This window comes from Peromyscus eremicus, chromosome 14 (genome assembly GCF_949786415.1).
Source record: "Peromyscus eremicus chromosome 14, PerEre_H2_v1, whole genome shotgun sequence".
In the NCBI taxonomy this organism is placed as follows: domain Eukaryota; kingdom Metazoa; phylum Chordata; class Mammalia; order Rodentia; family Cricetidae; genus Peromyscus; species Peromyscus eremicus.
Genome location: NC_081430.1, coordinates 24,957,253 through 24,978,791, shown reverse-complemented (window position 1 = coordinate 24,978,791; position 21,539 = coordinate 24,957,253). Strand labels below are relative to the sequence as shown.

General features: G+C 43.8%; 1 protein-coding gene across 4 annotated transcripts in view; it reads right to left on the bottom strand.

Annotated features, from left to right (window-relative positions):
• The window catches only part of Prorp (protein only RNase P catalytic subunit), a 100,734-nt gene extending 79,661 nt beyond the window's left edge, over positions 1-21,073 (bottom strand). For all 4 annotated transcript variants that reach the window (XM_059279817.1, XM_059279821.1, XM_059279819.1 and 1 more), the window contains exons 1-3: positions 19,994-21,073; positions 17,517-17,564; positions 15,695-15,827 (exon numbers count right to left, since the gene is read on the bottom strand). In XM_059279817.1, the coding sequence (XP_059135800.1) occupies positions 15,695-15,827; positions 17,517-17,564; positions 19,994-20,967 (1,155 nt within the window). In that variant the 5' untranslated portion in view covers positions 20,968-21,073. The remainder of the gene's footprint in view (positions 1-15,694; positions 15,828-17,516; positions 17,565-19,993) is intronic.
• Positions 21,074-21,539: the final 466 nt, after the last annotated feature.

The following is a 21,539-nucleotide window of genomic DNA, read 5'->3' as shown; positions in this document are numbered from 1 at the left end:
TAAGTTAGAAACTAGTTCTTCATGAACGGACATCATAAATATATAGATCAAAAGTGCATGGCTTAAGGCAACATAGAAGAACATACCTTCTTGGCGTTTTTAAAGCCACTAAGCTCAGCTCCCCACACTTACCATTTACTACACTTTTATTTTTTTTAAATCTGGGGGAGGGGAATCCGATGATTTATCTTAGAAATAGTAAGATCTTCAAACTCAAAACAGAAAGTTTTGGAGACTGATAAAGAGCTCAATCCATATCATCCACAGTGTCCAGCTGCCACTCAAACCACAGTTGGGATTTCTGCCCTCTGACTTGACCCAATGAAGAACAAACCCGAAAACCTGTAGAACACGAGTACAGCGGCACACACCTTTAATCCCAGCACTTGGGAGGCAAAGGCAGGAAGAGCTCTGTGAGTTCAAGGCCAGCAGGGTTTACACAGGAGTTCAGGTCAGTCAGGGCTACACAGTGAGATCCTGTCTTGAACAAAAACAATGCCCTCTTACATCAGTTCTTACACTGCCGTCTTGATGCATCACACTTCCTGTATTAGAGACACATCAGAAGGCCTCCCTTCTGTCAATTAACCGAAGACATACTATCAAGAGAGACTAATGGTTTGATTTCAACGTCATCATGAGAATTCAAACAAATGTACCATTGCCTTCCTCTTTCTTTCTTTTCTTTTTTTTTTCTTTTTTTTTTTTTTTTTTTTTTTTTGGTTTTTCGAGACATGGTTTCTCTGTGTAGTTTTTGTGCCTTTCCTGGAACTCACTCTGTAGACCAGGCTGGCCTCGAACTCACAGAGATCTGCCTGGCTCTGCCTCTCGAGTGCTGGGATTAAAGGTGTGCGCCACCACCGCCCGGCTGCCTTCCTCCTTTCTCAGGAAAGAGAATCCCAAATTCTGGATGTTCAGGATGTGTGTATATATTATGTGTGTGAGTGCAGGTGTGTGGAGGTCGGAGGACTCTAGGTGTTGGTCTTCACACCTTCTACCTTTTTTTGAAAGTCTCTTTGTTTTGCTGCTGGGCAAACCACGATAACTACCTTGCCAAATTCTTGGGAACCTCCTGCCTCCCTGTCTCCCCTCTGTAGGAACATCGCTATTACAGACGCCTGCACCATGTGACAGGCTTTTACGTGGATTCTGGAGATTTGAACTCAGGTCCTCAGGCCTGGGACAGGAGCTTTTACCACCACCCCCCCAAGCCACCCCCTCAGCCCCTCCAGTGGTCTATTCGATTATCTTTTTTTCTTTTTTGAGTCAGGGTTTGACTATACAGCCCAGGCTGGCTGTCAACTCTTTCATTAAGATGATATTTGAGGGACTGGAGACACGGCTCAGCAGCTAAGAGTTCAGTTAAGGTTCAGTTCCTATCATCCACATGGTGGCTTGCAACCTTCTGTAACTCCAGTTCCAGAGGAGCTGACATCCCCTCCTGTCTTCTGCAGGCATCAGACATGCAAGTGGTACACAGACATACATGCATGCAAAACACTCATATACATAAAAAAAAAGATATCTGGACGCAAAGTAAGAAACCCACATCTCTCCCACAGCCAAATTCAAAGCCAGAAAGAGCAGTTCTGAGTTGGGCATACTGGAGAACACCTGTAATTCTAGCACTCAGAAGGCTAAAACAAGAGGATGGTGAGTTCAAGGCTAGCCTGAACTACATAGTGAACTTGAGGGTAACATGGGCTACACAGTGATAACCTATTTTAAACAACTCATAATTAAGAAAAAAATTATTAAAACTATCCACTGTCTGTCTGTCTGTCTCTCTCTCTCTCACACACACATACACACACATACACACACAATTATAACTGCATATTATAACTCTACAGCTTAAGACATTTCAGCTCCCAAAACAGCACCAATATCCCTGAAGAAAGCCTGGAGAAAAACCTGTCTGGTCCACTATAGAGCAACATCAAATTCTGGCTCCAGGAGGACAACACTCTGTCAAGGTCAACAAGCATCACACTGGAGAAGCTCCATGACATTGCCACAGCTTCTGCTCATCTCTCTCCTGACTGTGATGCTCTGGACAGTGCCAACAGAGCTGGAGTTATGTGAATTAAGTCCAGCTGGCTATGTCTGAATGTAAGTTGTTTTGCCATTTTAAAAAGTGGTCTATTGGGCCGGGCGGTGGTGGCGCACGCCTTTAATCCCAGCACTCGGGAGGCAGAGCCAGGCGGATCTCTGTGAGTTCGAGGCCAGCCTGGGCTACCAAGTGAGTTCCAGGAAAGGCACAAAGCTACACAGAGAAACCCTGTCTCAAAAAACCAAAAAAACAAACAACAACAACAAAAAAAAAGTGGTCTATTGGGCTGTATAATTAGAGACTTGCAAAGATAAATAATGCAGCTCTTTCTCACTGGTACTATTTATTTTTTGTTTTGAACAAAATTTCCATAAAATGTGCCCATGTAATAGTTCTGATTTTAAAGGCAATCAGAATACATTTCTTTCTTTGGTTTTTTTAGCGTCAGGGTTTCTCTGTGTAACAGCTCTGGCTGTCCTGGAACTCACTCTGTAGCCCAGGCTGTTCTCGAACTCACAGAGATCCACCTGCCTCTGTCTCCCAAGGGCTGGGATTAAAGGCGTGTGTCATTACCACCCAGCCAGAATACATTTCTAAACCAGAAACATCAGTAGATACAACTCACATAAAACAGCTCTCAAGTTCCCACTATGTGTGTGTGTGTGTGTGTGTGTGTGTGTGTGTGTGTGTGTGTGTGCCTGTGTGGGGTATATGTGAACACACAGGTGCCTGAGTGTGTTTGTGCAGAGACCAGACTCAAGTATGGGTATGTGTGTGTGTGCACACACACGAATGTGATGCCTGTGTGGGGTACATGCACACACAGGTGCTTGAGTGTGTTCGGGCAGTGACCAGAACTCAAGCATGGGTGTTTTCCTCTATTGCTTTCCAACCTACTCTGTGAGGCACGGTCTCTCACCAGACTTGGAGCTTCCTCTAGATGGCTGGCCACCGAGTCCCCAGAGCCCACCTATCTCCACCCCTCCCAGAACAGCTAACACACCCGCCACGCCTGGCCTTCATGTGGGTGCTGGGGATCTGAACTCGGGTCCTCATGCTACACAGCAAGTCCTTCCCCAATGAGCCGCCTTTCCCACCCCTCAATAATGTGTAAGAATATAAAAAGGTTTGAAACCAAAAATTTTAAGAAATGTTATTTTTAAATATGCAAGAAAAGCATAACCTTACAAAGGAATTTTTTTTAAGATAAGGGAAACAAAGAAAGCTACTTAAAAGTGAATCTGTAACTTTAGGATAAATAATTGCTAGAATGTGTCACATTAGTCAGAGGCAGAGGGGAAATGGTGGGGACACACACGAACACGACAGTATACTGAAGGGGTGGTCCATTGTACCCCTCTCTACTTTTCCACATGTCTGACATTTTCCTTAATGAAAGCTTAGGGAATTATATTTAGTTAGTTACTTATTTGTTTATTTTTGAGGCAGTCTCATTATCTCAGACGGGCTTTGCACTCACTCTGTAGCCAAGGATGAGCTATGTATGAGGCTCTGGTACCCTGGCCTCTGCCTGCTGAACTGTAGGGTTACATGTGCTATCACGTCGGGTTTATAAGGAACTGGGCACCAAACAAGGGCTTCTCCAGTCCTAGCCAAATGCTCTGACAACCAGCTCCTAAAGAACTGAATTCTTACGTGAGCAATTGTCTATAAGAAAAACAAAACCAAAAAACTGACTGTAATTTAATTTTTTTGTTAAGAATAAAGGACAAGCCGAGTTTGGTGGCACACATATTTAATCCCAGCAGTTGAGGCAGAGGTAGTGGATCTCCCTGAGTTCAAGGCCAACCTGGTCTACATAATGAGTTTCAGGACAGGCAGGGCCATGTAGAGAAACCCTGTCTCAAAACAAACAAAGGACAAAGTGTGAGCCTAGGTGATGTGGTGGGCTGTAAACCCCACCATTTGGGGGGTCAGGGCAAGAGGGCTGTGGGCCACCATGCTTGACCCGTATCTTTTTTTTAATTTTCATTGATGCCCACACAATTAGTCTTGGGTTAAATGACTTGGAGTTCTGCGTTGTTCAGTTAAACTTCATGCCCAAAGCTCCTCTCTTTACCCACCTAACTGAAAACAACGACAAACACCTGTCCCTTTGAGAATCCAAACCTTTAACATTGACTTGCCCGCATGATCTAGAATTTACACGTTACACTACTGCCACCTGGTGGCTATACTGTCTAAGCACAACAAACAAATGTTTGAAATAGGAAATCCTGGCAGCCAGAGAGACTGACTGAGGCTGGCAGATTGTCATGAGTTCAAAGCCAGTCTGGGCTACATAGTTAATATTAGACCACCTGGGCGACTAAATCTATGCCCAGAGAAGTGGTGCACACCTTTAATCCCAGCAATGTGTGTGAGTGTGTGTGTGCGTGTGCGTGTGCGTGTGCGTGTGTGTGCAGCGTGCAGAGACAGGTGGATCTCTGTCAGTCTGAGGCCAGCCTGGTCTACATACCGAGTTCCAGGACTGTAGAGAACAAAGAGCCCTGTGCACACAGATAAGCATTGGAGAAGCAGGAAAGTTAAACACACAGTTTACCTCTTCACCAAAATGAGGGAAGAAGCGGTCTTCCTGGAACACTAGCAATGACGTCATTTTACAACCTGAGGATCCTTTGCTGTCCAACGAGACAGGCTCTGCCTTATCGCCCAGAATTTAGGTTTTTACTCATCCAAGACTTTTTCCCCAAATCTTAAGCATTGCTTTTAGACCATAAACCCATTCCTAGGAGTGAGGTCACTTGTGCTTTACAGCAGCCTAAGTGACTTCTATGTTACCTTAGGGCCAAGCCAATCCTGACACCCACAGGCATTATGTTACCTCAGTCAAACTCCCTAGACCCTAAACCTTGGGCACTATCTCTGAGTCAACAGTACCCATTCTTGTAAAAGAGGCCAGATGTACTTTGTAAGGAATCTCAATGTAAACATGTCTTAGTTTATTGTGTGCGCTTGGGGCTGAGTTAGTTGTTACCTGAATACTTTTTCCAAAATTGCGCTGTGTTTAAATATGACTAAAGTAAAATGACCTGAGCCAGACTCTAGAAGTCCTGGTCCAGCACTGGTTACAATAAAACCGAGCTGAGCCAAGCTTCATTCTGGTCTCTTCACAGACCATCGTCTCTTCCCTGCCTGCTGTAAGCCTGCAGGGGAATCACCACCCAGGACAGCCAAGGCTATGCAGAGACCTTGTCTCAGAAAACAAACAAGCAAAACAAAACAGAAGAGTTACTTTGTGTCTCAAAACCAATTAACTAATTAATTAAAAACGGAAAAACTAAAAAATGACCTTCTTTGCTCTTACGTCTTTGGAGAGGCGTTCTCTCTACCCCACAGAAAAGCTGCTCCGCAGTAAGGTCGTCAAAATCTCACATTACAAGCGGTCATTCTCAGCCCCAGTTGTAACTGAAAGTCAGCTGGGAGTTTTGGAAAATCCTAACCCTGGACCCTCCCAAGCCAGAGGAGTGAAATCAGGATATTTAAGATATGAAGAAAAAAGAGGGGGAAGAGTAGAAAATGTTCAGGAATAGAAAGTTTCCGAAGCTGGAAAGGAGGGGGCGGGGCTCTTCCCTGGAGCCTCCAGAAGCCGCATGGCAGGCAACACCTTGATTTCACACTTCCAGCCGCCAGGACCATGCTGGGATCATTCTGTCATTTTAAGTCATCCAGTTTGCGGCATTTGTCAGGGCTGTCATGGAAAACTAATGTAAAAGCACAGACGGACTCGCGCAATAACTAGAAATTTTATATATGTGTTGTCAGTATGTTGTGCGTGTGTGCAGGAGTGCAGGCAGGTGCATGCCACACAAGGATACGAAACAAAAGGACAATTTTCAGAATTTGGTTTTCTCCTTCCGCTGTGGTTTGGGGGCGTGGCCTCCGGTGTCAGGCTTGTATGACAAGCAAGTACGTCAAAACTCACCAAGTTAAACACTTCATGGGCCGTTTCTTCTATGGCAAACACAGTCCAATAAATCTATACTTAAAAAATAAAAGTCTGGAGCTGGAGAGACGGTTCATCAGGTAAGAGCACCGGCAACAGCCTGTTCTTCAGCTCCAGGGGATACAATGCCCTCCTCCTCTGTCCTCTGTGGGCACCAGCCCACACAAGCCCAGACACACAAGTAAGTAAAAATAAAAAGAAAATTTTAAAAATAGAAATGTCCTGTGGGTGGGACTCAGATATCAGCATGTTTAAGATCCTTAACTAGGGACAACAGACATTTCATTAGAGGGGCCACCTCATTAGTTTTGTTTTGAACAAAAGTACTATTTGGGGGAAACACATAAGTTCAAAGCAACTTCAATCACGCCTCTCTTGGGTGATTGTGGAGGTCAGAGGGTACCATAAGTTATTTGAAAGTAGACAAAGAAACTCTACCTGGATTTAGCAAATCACTCCTTGTTATACTTCATAATCCCAAATTATAAGCAGGCCACAGAAAGTAGGCAGTTATTTGTCATCTAGATTTCTGTAATGTTCCTAGGACCAAATAACCTAAAGGGTTGGCTATAATGTTAGCTGATTTTTTGTTCTGTTTTGTTTTGTTTTGAAAGGGGCAATTGTAGGCATGAGTCACAGCACCTGGTAAAATAATGTTTTAATACATATCTACAGTAAATAGTATTATGAGATGAACCATACAGCAACAAATTCCATGTATTGAAAGTCTCATCCCTCAGTATCTCAGAACGTTACTACATTTGGAGAAACTTTACACTTAATTTTGGTTTTTTTTTTTTTTTTTTGAGACAGGGTTTCTCTGTGTAGCTTTGCGCCTTTCCTGGAACTCACTTTGGAGACCAGGCTGGCCTCGAACTCACAGAGATCCGCCTGGCTCTGCCTCCCAAGTGCTGGGATTAAAGGCGTGCGCCACCACCACCTGGCTTGTTGGTTTTTTTTTGAGACAAGGTCTCATGCAACCCAACTTGGCCTTTAACTTGATATAGATATATCTAGATCTAGATATATATATATAGAGAGAGAGAGATACAGATATAGATATTGACCTTAACTCCTACTCTCCTGTCTCCACCTCACAAAGAGCTGGAATTACAGGCATGAGCTGTCTTCTGAAGCTGGGGACACCCTGAAGTGGTCATGGGGACCCTGGTGTGTTGGCTCAGCACTTGGAAGGCCCTGCCTCAAATAAAACAAAAAATAAAAACAAACAACAAAGTAAGGTAAAATGAAGTCATAAGAATGGGTTTTGGGGTTGGGGAGATGGCTCAGAAATTAAGAGCATCGGATACTCTTCCAGAGGTGCAGGGGTCGAAACCCCAGCACCCACATGGCAGCTCACAACCATCTACAATTCCAGTTCCAGGGAAACCGGTGTCCTCTTCTGGCCTTCGAGGACACTAGGAAGGCAAGTGGGTCTTAGAACCAAGTCCCCATGGGTCCCAAAGGACAAATGTGTACCCCCTGTCCACCTCCCTCTCTCTTTTCCTTTTTTTTTTTTTTTTGTTTGTTTGTTTGTTTGTTTGTTTTCTGACAAGTCTCTCTATATAGCCCTTACTATACTGAAATTAGCTACGTAGATCATGCTGGTCTTGAAATCATAGAGATCCTCCTGCCTCTGCCTCCCAAGTGCTAGGAAGTGTGCACCACCACCACCACCCCTCCCCCTGACATCCCCTTTCTTTCTGTAGTCTGGGGGCATGGCTCAGTAGAAGAAGGATGCTTGCCTACGCATGGGGAGGCTCCGGGTTTGATCCACAGGACAGAAACAAAAGCTGACCCCAGACCCGAGCCTCCAGTGCTTTGGCTTCTCTTGCAAGGTGCTCTGTGGACTTTCCTCTCCTACTTATTTCTGACCCGTGTGAGTCACGTGAAGTATTTTCTAGGTACCCACCTGCTACATCTGTTAACAGAACTCAATGCTCTTGAGTGGTTTTGGGTTTTGTTCGTTTTGTTTTAGACAAATCTTGCTATAGCTGGCCTCGGCCATGCAATCTACTGGCTTCATCTTCCCAAGCATGGGGATTACAGGGTGTGCTGTGAGCAGCTTCAATGCTGCTCAGTACGTAATCTATCAACACCCTCAGTGAGTCACGCTCTGTCGGAAATAATACGAAATTACACAATCACAGAATAATGTCTACAAATTCACTAATTCACTATTTTGCACATGCAAACCGTATGTCATATGATGGAAGAGACTTGAGCATCCGAGTTTTGACCCAGGAGAGTCCCGGAATCCATCCCTGAAAGATATTGAGAGATAACCAAATGATCATCCACACCCATGTTCTTCCTGCAGTCTTGGGTAGGATTTCCATTTCTCACCTCTCCATCTGTGAATACTCTTTTCCTGGCAACTCTTCTTCTTTTACATTTGTGTGTGTGTGTGTGTGTGTGTGTGTGTGTGTGTGTGTGTGTGTGTGCGCGCAGCACATGTATATAGTGTGCATAGAAAGCAGAAGAAGGGCACTGCATCCCCTGGAACTGAAGTTACAGATAGTTAATTAAGTTATGAGCTGCCATGTGGGTGCTGGGAATTGAACTTGGGTCCTCTGGAAGAACAGCTAGTGCTCTTATCCACGGAGCCATCTCTCCAACCCTTATTCAACATTTTTATCTTCATGAATGTCTTCCTCATCCTATGAACAGGCAGACAATTGCCCTCCTTTCTTGTCCCCACCACTCTCTCGCCATGAACGACCCATCTCGTTCTTATTTTTAAGTAAGCATTTCAAAAACAGATCGACACCGAGTGTGTTCATTCTGTGCTCTAACCTGGCTGACCTTGGCCTTGAAAGTCCTGCCTAATCTGCTGTTCCTGTGGCCCTCGGTGAGCTCCTGGTTACTAAGTCACTGCTCGGTTCTTACCAAATCTCCACGGCCCTGTCCCCTCCCTGGAGTCTGTCATTGCACTGAGCACTGTCCCGTCCACAGTGACACTCTTACCTCCCTCCCATGCCGTTATCCCCACCCGTCCCCACCGAGTTCTCAATGGACCCACTGCTCTTCCCCCGCTTTCTGGATGAGCTCAGCCATCCTCAGGACTTAGCTTACTATCATGAGGATGGCGCCCCAAACCTCCAACATTAACCCTCCTCTCAAAGCTCGACCCAGGGCCTCATCTTCTCCTCACACTAGAACACAGTATCAGAGATGAAAGGATCATCTTCCCCTCAAACCTCTTTCTAATCAGTGTTACTCCAGAGGCTGGAAGAAGATAAACAAGGGAGTCGTCCATCCCAGCACCCACTTCAAAATCTGCACCCTTCTATCTCCCCCGCTTCCCCAGTCACTGCTAACAAATCAAACACTGGTCTGTCCCTAAGACGGTCCCGAAGTGCAGCACTCCTTAGCCATCCTCATGAAGCGGCTTCTCTACCCTCACTTAGGCTCCATACCGAGAAGCCCCCTGGCTAGCTTACAACAGAATTTCCGTCTCCTCTCTAACGATGCATCCTGCGCACACGACAAACACAGGACAACCAAGGATCCTGGGGCCTTCGCTCCCCACTGCTCTTTAGACTCGTGACTTGTTCTCCCCTGAGGCCTCTGACATTCACCTGGATCACAGGTTGGCTAATGTTTTCTGTAACGTGCCAAATGGTAAGTATTTCAGCTCTACAAGCCACATGGTCTTATGTACCTACTCGATTCTTCAGGATAAACACAGCCACAAATAGTACATACATAAATGATTCTGTCTATGTTCCAATAAATTTTTATTTACACAAACAAGTAGCAGTCCTATTTGCTCTGTGATCCATAGTTTACTGACCCTTGATCTCTATCATTCTGCATCCCTCCTTCTTTGCTACGCATTATCCCAGACACCAGCATATTGATCAAGAAGTTGGTACCTGACTCAGTTTTCATCCCCAACCTAAGCAGCAGAGCAAAATGTTGGAACATGGCAAGCATGTCATAGATGTGGTTGCAATTATTACTTTAAAGTATCATATAGGGAGGGCCAGGTGTCTCTAATCCCAGCACTTGGGAGGCAGAAGCAGGTAGATCTCTGTGAGTTCCAGGCCAGCATGGTCTACAGAGTGAGTTCAGGTCAGCCAGGGATACTCAGGGCTACACAGAACTACAGAGGTCAACCAGAACTACACCTGTTTTGAGGCAGGGTTTCCCTGTGTATCCCTGGCTGTCCTGGAATTCTGTAGACCAGGCTGTCCTCGAACTCACAGAGATCCACCTGCTTCTGCCTCCTGAGTGCTGGGATTAAAGGTATGTGCCACCACACCTGGCAGAAGCTCTGTCTAAAAAAAAAAAAAAAAAAAAGAAAGAAAGAAAGAAAAGAAAGAAAGAAGAGACTTTGAAAAGGGGGAAGGCTGATAGAGGGAAGGAAAGATACAGATTATCATATAGGGCTAGCAGTATAGCTCAATGGTAGCACACTTGACAGATAGGGAGAAGGCACAGGGTTTGCTCCTAGAACTGAAAAAAAAAAAAGTAAATAAAATGAAAATAAATCGTATCCATGGACACTCTCACCATCTCTGTGTATGAGCTGCTGGCATTTCAGGCTTCAAGGTCATCTGCTCAACTCTACCTGGCTCTCACTCCACACACACTCTAGAATCCAACTCAAGGCAACATTCACGGAAACCTGATTGCCACCCCGACGCCTTTAAGCTCGCTCTTCAACTTCAAGGAGCTCCCTCTTCATCTCATCTCTATTACCTCCACACATCTTCATCTCCTTCTGTATTAAACGTGGTCTCATCACCAAGTCACTCTCTCATTCGTACTTCCAACTCTCATTTCCCCGTTCGCCCGGCTGAACCAGACTAGCAAAATCTCGTGCCATCAAATCCATCTGTCTTTTCTGTTCCTATAACTCAAAACGGCTTGTTGTGAAAGATCGATGCCATTAGTAATACACCCTCCAGCCTCAACTGGGGCACTGGAGCAACACTTTGATTCATCGTTTTACAAATAATCCAAACTTCCAAGACCTTAACGATTCAAGTTCCCTAATGCTACCATCATTTTTCTTTCCTTTAAATGAACAATTTGTTCCTGCACTTCAGAGAAATGAGAAGTCTGAACAAAAGCCCTAAGTTCTTTACCTCATCTGTCCAGCTAACTTACCCATCATCTTTAATTCCTCCCTCTAAGCTCAGAATGAGTTGGTTTCATTCCTGTTCGGCAGACATGCTCTAAGCCCACGCCTGCCTCACCTAGCCTGCAGAAATGGAATCCCAAATCAAGCCAGCCACACACCCACTGCACTCTGACCACAGCTACACTTCTCAGCCTGAGCTTCCTGACTTGGAAATGCTAGTATCCTTGTGACGTTTTTGTGACTTTGTGACTGTAACAGGCTGAGAAGTGCGTGACACACATGAAGTTAAGCGAGGTTCCCAGAAGAAAGCTGCACTCACATGCAACATTTTCAAAGGCTCATGGACTGATCAGAACTCTAATGATTATGAAAATCGAATGTTGAAGGTCCAGGGCTGATTTATCTCCCGCTATATAATCCCTCTGAATAGCGACTTATTGCCCACTTCTGTGTGTGCCCTAACATCCTGTGAGCATTAGGTAAATGGAAACAAACACTTAGCTTCCACCAGCCCAAAGGCTTAGAATGTCATCAGGGTTTCTGAGGCCTGTAACAGAGATCTCCCCTCTTGTTATAACCTGCCTATGTGATATTTCCACTATTCTATTTTAAAAGTGTCTTAACTTATGACTCTTTGTTTTATTTCTATAAAAATTTAATGAAACTATTGCCACTTTGGACCACAGAATTTGGGGTAACTTGAATCTACATTCCTGCACCATGGTCACTCATAATTCATCCCAGAGTAAACTATGATACTCCCTTTAAGATAACAGCTGTATTTTTCTTCCATTGACAGTAATTATTAAATATATTTAATAATAGTAGCTATTATTTTTTAATAGCGTTATCATTTTTTACTCCAAGAATTAGGAGACAAGGAAGGGGAAAGACCACCAGTATAGAGCCAAGGAGAAAACTGTGTTCCAAACCTCTATGAAGAGAAACAGCTGCTCTGTGAGCTGGGCTGATTAAATACATCAACTTCTTTGCTATTTGAAGCACTCACTGTCTAGAATCTAGAATTAACAGTATCCAAGCGGAAGATTTCATCTGGGTTGAAATCAACACAGAAAAATGAACAACTCTTCCTTCCGTCCATTTAGAATAACTGAGTATTTAAAATGAGTTCCAGCAATGCAGAGCCAGTGGCAGCGGTAAACAGAAGAGTCCAATTGGGAGAGCTCACAAGTGGGGTAGGAGCGCCCTAGGGTGAGTGCCTGGGACAGGACTGGGCAGCTGTCAGAAGAGGCGGGACTGATTGGAAGGGGCTCCGCCTAGCCACAGACGGGAAATCAACATAAACGACAGCAGTGGGTCCTGCCTAACCCAGAGAGAGTACCGGGAGAGTCCTCCTGTCCACACTGATGACGAAAAACAAATAAGACAGAAAGAGGGAAGAAATATTTCAGCCAGCGTAGCATCAGTTACTAGGAACGAACTGAATAATGACAAAAGCACCTCTTTGCAGGCCGGGCGGTGGTGGCGCACGCCTTTAATCCCAGCACTCAGGAGGCAGAGCCAGGCGGATCTCTGTGAGTTCGAGGCCAGCTTGGGCTACCAAGTGAGTTCCAGGAAAGGCGCAAAGCTACACAGAGAAACCCTGTCTCAAAAAACCAAAAAAAAAAAAAAAAAAAAAAAAAAAGCACCTCTTTGCACTTTCAGAAAGCAGGCATCATCTCCATAATGCTAACAACACTGAGTGACAGGTTAATGGAGATGTGACATCAGCATGGCCGTGGGATGTTTATTAACCACAAGGGGACATGTGCCTTTACAACAGGGAGGTCGGGCACTCACTCTCCTAACCAAGGGATCAAAGAGCATCAGAGACTGGAGCTTGGAGCTTAGTGGTAGAGTGTTTCCCTAGCATGTGTGCGAGACCCTGTTTCTGTCCCGTGTCACAAAAACAAACCCCTGCCCCAAGCAAATGCGCATCAGCGACAGCGACAGTGAGTTGTGTGTTACACCGAGAAGCATGTGACATGTAGCAAATTCAAAGGCAAGTGCACCAAACCAATGAGGACAAAGCAGACAGACAGCCTACGGTCTCACTACCGAAGACCAAAATCACCTACAAAAACAAAACCAACAAACAAAAACAGCCTACGGTCTCACTACCGAAGACCAAAATCACCTACAAAACCAAAACCAACAACAAAAACAGCCTACGGTCTCACTACCAAAGACCAAAATCACATCATCTGGCACTTGTTTGAAATACAGAATCTTTGGCCTCATTCCTGACAGCTCATTTAGAATTGGCATTTTAAGATCGTCTCATGATTCACAGATATAAAATTTGAGAAACCATGCATAAAATTAATCATCTAGACTATAGATTATCCAATCCTGAGCAGTCACATGGATGAGCAACACTGAATGGATTCAGTAGGTTTATTTAAACATACAAAGGTGCATATATAAAACAACAATCATTTTCAAAGATACATTTTTATGTGTATTGCTACACGTGTGTATGTGTTCTCCGTGTGTGCCAGGTGGAGGCCAGAAGAGGGCACCAGGAAGAGAAGTTATGGGCAGTTGTAAGTCCCCATACGGGTGCTGAGAACTGAACTGAGGTCCTCTGCAAGACAAGGCCCGCAACAACAATAATGAAAGATGATGAGGTCATAAACTTGAGGGGGGCACTAGAAGAACTGAAGGGGGTGGAAATGGGGGGCACTGGAGAGGTGGCTCAGAGGTGTAAAGCACTTGTTCTTGCAGAGGATCCAGGTTCAGTTTCCAGCACCCACATGGTGACTTACAACCATCTGTAACTCCAGTTCCAGGGGTCGGATGCCTTTTTCTGTCTTTCATGGGCACCAGGCACACATATGGTGCACACACATAGATGCAGGCAAACATTCATACATATAAAGTAAATAAATCTAAACAAATGTAATTATCCTGATCAGGGGGAAAAATTATAAAACACATTTCTTTTTTTTATTGTTGTTGTTTTTTTCAAGACAGGGTTTCTCTGGGTAGCTTTGGTGCCTTTCCTGGAACTCACTCTGTAGACCAGGCTGGCCTCAAACTCACAGACATCTGCCTGCCTCTCCCTCTCAAGTGCTGGGATTACAGTCCTGTGTCACCATGCTCAGTGAGGCATTATTATATAATTATAATATATATATTATTATTATACTGAAAGTTTTACTTTATTCTAAGATGAAGGTCTTTAAATAACATAAGAATATTTTTTGAGCTAGGCGATGATGGCGCACGCCTTTATTCCCAGCAGTCAGGAGGCAGAGGCCAGTGGATCTCTGTGTGTTCAAGGCCAGCCTGGGCTACAGAGTGAGATTCAGGACAGCCAGAGTTACACAGAGAAACCCTGTCTTGGAAAACAAAATGAAACAACAACAAAAAGAACATGTTTTGACAACTGTAAGTCAAGATGAGAAGGCAAAATAACGACCACTTCTCATTTTTATTTGGTAACTAACAACAACAAAATGATTCAGTGAGATGATGGGCAACTTTTCCCCAAGAAAGACCGTCAGGACATCATCTCATCCCCTTGTGGGACAGCACTAAGGCAGGAGGATCACAGTTGGAGGCCAGCCTGGCCTGTAGAGCGAGTTCCAGGCCATCCTGGACAATCCTGACTCAAAAATACGCAACTTAATCTCAGTTCTCAGCATAATGTATTACAGGTAAGCAAAATGAAGTTACTATAAATAACTTAAAGATCAAATTCACTATGAAGAAAATGTCAACATAATTTTATCAAGTTACCCTCAATTGTCCTGACTAGTTAGGTTATGAGAAAATACAGTATTTTCATAAGAATTTGCTGAAGAGCTAGGTGTAGTGGTACACACCTTTAATCCCAGCCCTCAGGAGGCAGAGGCAGGTAGATCTCTGAGTTAGAGACCAGGCTCGTCTACAGAGTGAGTTCCAGGGGCAGCCATGGCTACACAGAGAAACCCTGTCTCAAACAACAACAACAATAAAAACCCTATAAATTAGTCTGTGGAAGACCAGCAATTGTAGCCATGGGCTAAATCTAGCCTATTGCTTGTTGTCATGAATAGTTTTTTGGTTTTGCAGGGGCAGGATGGGTATGCAGGCATTTATAAATGGGGGTGGGGGTGCCCATGTAAGCAAGCACAGAGGTGGGAGGTAAACTTTTGGGGTCTTCCTCCATCACTCTCCACTTCATATCTTGAGACAAGGCCTCTCACTGAACCTTGAGCTCACTGCTCCTAGACCGACTGATCGGCAAGGCCTCAGAATTCACCTGTCTCCACGCTCTCCCCCAGGCATGGCTACCATGTCTGGCTGTTTTGTGAATGTTAGGTAGCTCCACTGGGACCTCCAGCTGACACAGCAGACCCCTCACCCATGAGCCACCTTCCCAGTCCTGGTGAAGAGTTTTGAACACATCAGTCACAACCATTCATTTACCTGTTACCCATTGCTGTTTTAACTGTAACAAAACCCAAACATCACAACAGAGACTGTACGGCTCACAAAGCCCCAAATACTTGCCATTTGGCCCATACAAGAAAACAATTGTTGGCCTCTGCTCTCGACAAGCAATCTAAGAATACAATAGACCTGTTAGACTCACCTTGGGCGTTGTCTTTTTATACTGGTCACCGCCATCTATCACATCCCTCATGATTTTTTCCTTGAGAAATTCATATTCTTCTGGACTCAGATGAATAGACTCTAAGGTTCTACCACAGCTTGAACACCGGCCACTGGAATTGCAATGTTTTATATTAAATAATGTCTTGGAAAAGAATTTTTTTCCTAAAATTAGTAATTCCACAGCACAAGGAAATGTAATACAAACAAAAAACAAACAAACAAAAAACACATTTAAACCTTTGTGATCATCACATTTGTTAGAATTTTTTTTCTTTTTTTTTTGTAAACCTAAATATATCTCCTATCAGTATGCCAGATAACTCAGAAGAGAAAATCACTAGGCATCTTAGAATAAAAAAAAAATTTTTTTTCTGCTAAGGAATTCATGTATATGTATACTTTACACTCTTAGAAGAATCACAGGGGCTTCAAATATGGCTCAACGGGTAAAGGGGCCTGCGGCCAAGCCTAACAACCTGATTTCAATCCCAGGGAACGTATATGGTAGTTGTCCACTGACCTTCACACAGAATAAAATGAAAATTTAAAGTAGTTTTTTGGTTTTGTCTGTTTGTTTAAAGAAAAGGAATCTTTCTTTTCTTTCCTGCATGTCTTTGTCTTGTTTCTGCATGGCTCACGGTGCCAACTGAGAATGTTAACACAGAGAGGGCAAACTGGCACGGTGGGAGCGGGATAGTCTGCTGTCTTTCCCTATGTCTTAGATCTACATATCAGCTCTGGGAGTGAGCACACCATACTCATTTAACCTGCCTGTAAGGGTCACAGCATTTCCCCAGCTCTATAATTATCAATGATGTCAAATTTGCCAACGTAACGGTGCTTCATCACAGTAACAAACTGGACACCTCAGGCCCAGCCGAGGGAGGGCCTGTGCTCACGATTTCCAGCATTGCCAATGCTCTTGAGAGCATCAGCCAAGATAAGCACACACACCATCATGGTGACAGGGAAAGACAGCAGAAAGAGCTAGATGAAGTTATTTAAAGTAATTCCTAAAACACAACGGGGTCAGCAATCCAGGGGCCAGCATCATTAAGGTTTAACACAAAACTCACAGCATCAACGGGAAAAACATTTCGAGCACTCCAAAATCTGTCTACATGCCTGTAATCCCAACACACGGAAGGTTAAGGCAGCAGGATCACTGTACGTTTGAAGCCAGCCTAGGCTACAAATCAAGACTCTCAAAACACAACAGATGGTTTTTTCCTCTCAGGAACTTTAATTATATCTCTAAGGTGTTCTTTCTTTTTTTTTTTTTTTGTTTTTCGAGACAGGGTTTCTCTGTGTAGCTTTGCGCCTTTCCTGGAACTCACTTGGTAGCCCAGGCCGGCCTTGAACTCACAGAGATCTGCCTGGCTCTGCCTCCCGAGTGCTGAGATTAAAGGCGTGCGCCACCACCGCCCAGCCTCTAAGGTGTTCTTAAGTATTTTTTTAAATTACTAGAAGCTCTCGCCAGCCCAAATATTTATTTTTAATTATGTGTTTGTCTGTGTGTGTGTGTGTGTGTGTGTGTGTGTGTGTGTGTGTGTGTGTGTGCATGTGAGCACAGGTACAGGCAGAGGCCAGAAAAGGGCAGAAGATCCCCTGGAACTAGAATTACAGGCAGTTGTGATCCACCAGACGTGGGTGCTGGGAACTGAATCAGATCATATGGAAGAGCAGGAGGAGCTCTTAACCACTGAGCCATCTCTCCAGACTTTTCTATTTTTAAGCCAATACCAACAGAACTTAATATATCTGAATCAAACAAATTGAAGACAAATAATGGTTTTTACCTTTTCTGGATTGTAGTGAACTGTCCTTTCCATTGTCTTCCAGGAATACTACATAAAAAGATTACAAAACCAGATTATCAGAAAGTTACAAATTCCTTCTGAACCTAAAGACAGACAGTCACTGTATTTAGACGTTCTGTAAGAAAGAGCTCTGAGAAGTTCAGAATACTTTCTTAGGATGGTTTTCACAATGGCTGCAGGCTGTGGTTGGAGTTAAGGACTGGGCAGCATTCTACTGGATCCTACAGTATCCTCTTGGTTCACCTCCTCCTCTTCAAGTCTTACCTTTACTTCTAGCACTGGGGGCAGAGGCAAGCAGATCTCTGTGAGTTCAAGACCAGCCTAGTCTACACAGAGAACTCCAGAATAGCCAGGGCTAGATAGAGACCCAGTCTGAGACAATAACAATAAAACTCAAGTCTAAATCTACCTTCACTAGAAGTATGCAAAAACTAGAGATGATATTTTTCTTTTCTTTTCTTTTTTTTTTTTTTGAGACAGGGTTTCTCTGTGTAGCTTTGGAGCCTTTCCTGGAACTCACTCTGTATCCCAGACTGGCCTCGAACTCACTAGGATCCTCCTGCCTCTGCCTCCTGAGTGCTGGGATTAAAGGAGTGTGCCACCACCAACAACTTAGAGATATCTCAATCACACTCAGCTCTAACTGTCTTCATAAAGCTATCAGACATGGTGCCTGGGTGGAGTAATTTCTCTCATCTCTTGTACTGCTGCTACCTCCTAAGACCACTGTTAGGAACGGCATTCCTCATTAGCTTGAGAATGATATCCCAACAGACAGTATGCCAGAAATATACACGGTTTTAGTGTGATTGGAGTCATCCAAAATTATCCATTGATTTACTTTCTCAATCACCATATCCTTTCCTTATATAAAGTACCATTACTTCCTATTGATCATTGATCCATTACCTTTCCTTCACCAGTTAATTCAGCACCTCATGACCTCTCACCCAAATCTAAAATTGCATTCAAACAAATATCCCTATTTTCGATCTTAACTTCTCTCCCATCAGTTCTTCTCATTGTTTTGATACTTGTTTTTCTAAAACTCTACTCCAAATCCAGTGTTTTGAAAACAGAATAAATCCTAAACTCCAAGGTTTTCACACTCTTATTCCTCTTCTTTGGATTCTCAATAAATTCGTTAAGATCATTACACATGATTTCTACCTAAAAGTTCTGTAAACATGATATATGATAAAAAGAGAAAAAAGAAGGAGCTTTTAGGAAACGGCCTGAAATAAATTAATGGTGAAGAAATGAGAGTAAAAGATTGAAGCAATCAACAGTTATGCCATTAATAGCATGAGTCAAAGCAAAGGAGAGCTTGGGAGAACAGCCAGACAAGGAAAGACGCAAAATAAAATGGCAGGATGCTATGGGATAATCCTTCTGTACACTGTGAATATGTATTACTCTCATCGGTAGCCAGGCAGGAAGTGAGGCAGGAAAGCCAAACTGAGAATGATGGGAAGAAGGAGGGCAGAGTCAGAAGAGTCGCCAAGAGACGCAGAAGGAGCAAGACATGCCGGAGGACAGGTAAAGCCATAAGCCACGTGGTGATACATAGACTAATAGAAATGGGTTAATTTAAGTTGTAAGAGCTAGTTAGTAATAAGCCTGAGCTATCAGCCAAGCATTTATAATTAATATTAAGCCTCTGAGTGGTTACTTGGGAACGGCTTGCGGGACAGGAACTTCCGCTTACAAAGGATGGTTTTCCATTTAAGGCTTGAGTATCAGGATTGATCAGGAACTGCCCCATCCACTCTAATCATTCTAAGTGATGAGACATGGAATCACAGAATAACTATGAGCACATTATTTCCATCACTACTTTTGAAAATATGAATGTGATCATTTGTTACAGTGTTTGCTGCACAAGCAAGATCTAAGTTTGGATCCCTGGAACCCATGTACAAGCCTGGCATGGAGGCTGTACCTGCAACCCCAGAAATATGGGAGTGGAGGCAGGCAGACCTAAGGGCTTTCTAACCAGTCAGTCTAGACAAAATGCTAACTCTCGGTTCAGTAAGAGACTGTCTCAGAGTAAGGTGGACTTTGATAAAAGATACCCAAAGTCAAACTGTGTTCTTCATACCTTCGAGTATGCATTTGCATACACGTGTGCATACCACACACACCTAAGCCCTTTTCTTGCTATAATGTTGCCCGTTATTCATGTTAGATGTCTCAGGAAATAAAGAAATCTATTATATGAAAACAAAAGGTGCTGTATAATTTCCTTTTATGTGACAAGTAGAGCTTAACACAAATTATTCCTACCACTCTCTTAAGAGAATGTTTTTCTTTCAAAGGTAAAATAATTCTTACCTCAAGATGGGAAAAAGCCCAATCTGAATAAAATGAGTCTCAGCAACTAATAAACAACACAGAAAAAGGGTCTTTTAAAATATAGGTACTGAGATAAAACATATGCACAAAATCAAAATTACCTTTCAAACCATGCTTTTATACTGTGTGCAAATGACTCTCCAGGATACAGATGATTATTCCTTAGATACAAAAGAATGTCCAGTAGTTTGTTCGAATAGTGATCATCATTTATGTCTTTGCCAAAATCAAAGAAGGCTTTTAAAGTTTCCAGCAGAGGAATGAGATTATGACCTACCAACTCCTGATACAAACCCCAAGCCACGTTCACATCTTGATGGAGGAGGGCTCCCTGTATGCAATCATCGTAGTTCCTTTTCGAAGGGACCATGACTTTTTTAATGTCTTCTAGGAGCAGCAAGGCCTCTCTCCATCTGTCTGAGGGGATCAGTCCCCGGATGAGAAGGGTGTTAGCCCCGGATTCTAAACACTTGTACTTGGCTTTCATGATTTCATAGACATCAATAACTTCTGATGTCTGCTTATGAGAGACACAGAGACTTAAATACTTGACGAGCAAATTATACCCAACAATGCCGTTGTTCTTTGTGGCTACCCATGCCAGGAGAGACTTAGCTACATCTATAGAGCTACAGCTGCGCACCATCTGGGAAATGACCCAGTCTTCAAAACTGGCCTTCCCATTGAAATCTTCTTTAAGTTTATCCCACTCTTCGGAATTCAAGGGTTTAGTTGGAAGCTGGAGAGCGCTCACACGTGGCAAGGCATGATCTCTATGCTGAGGGTTGCTACTGACGTGTGACCTCTTCTTAGCGGCTCCCGCGGCAAAATAATGATCAGGAGAAACTTGCCTATTGCTGTCATTTCCTTTCTTGAGTGTTCTAGCCTTGGCAACCAGCAGATTCATTGCTTTGCCATTTGGAAGGGATGTGGTTTTAACAGAAAACCATCTGTGTTGGTTCCCGGTAACCGCGAGAAAGAGAGAGACAGGAGAGGTCGCGGGGCCCAGCTCAAAGTAAGGGGTGCTCTTCCAAAGTTTCGGAAAGCTCCGAAAACCAGGCAAATAGAAGGTCATTCTGCAGTGAGTTGAATGAGGGTTAGCTCCACTCCGCTATGGAAAATGAGGAGACTGGCGGTTTAAGCACAATTCTTGAAAAGGAGATTTTTGTTTGTTTCTCCCTTACAAACAAATTCAGAATATGCTTTAGGAGTGATTTAATGGCAAGGAAAACACACGAGTTCTCTCCATTAAACAATGATCCAGGGATCTCTAACACCAGTAGCAATCCCTAAACCAGAAGACGGAACCGGAATCCTGAGGTGCCTGCTACATTCCAATTTTCGAATCTGAGGAAAAAGCACAAGAAGGACCTGCTAGTTTGACTCATGTGCATCACAACGGTCCTGAAGAAGGGCAAGATACCAAGGGAACTAGAACAGGGAAATAAAATAATAACCTCGACCAGGAACCACCAACCGCAGCCCCACCGGTAGCAAGAAAATCCAGTCTAGGGTCCCTTGCTCTTGACACTTTCTCCAGGCCCTAAAACGCCTCAGAGAAGAGGGAACGGGGGGACGCTTCATAAACATCACAGGGAAGAAAGCGAGGTCCAGAAAGAGCTTAGACTTAACTGTACGGATGGCCGA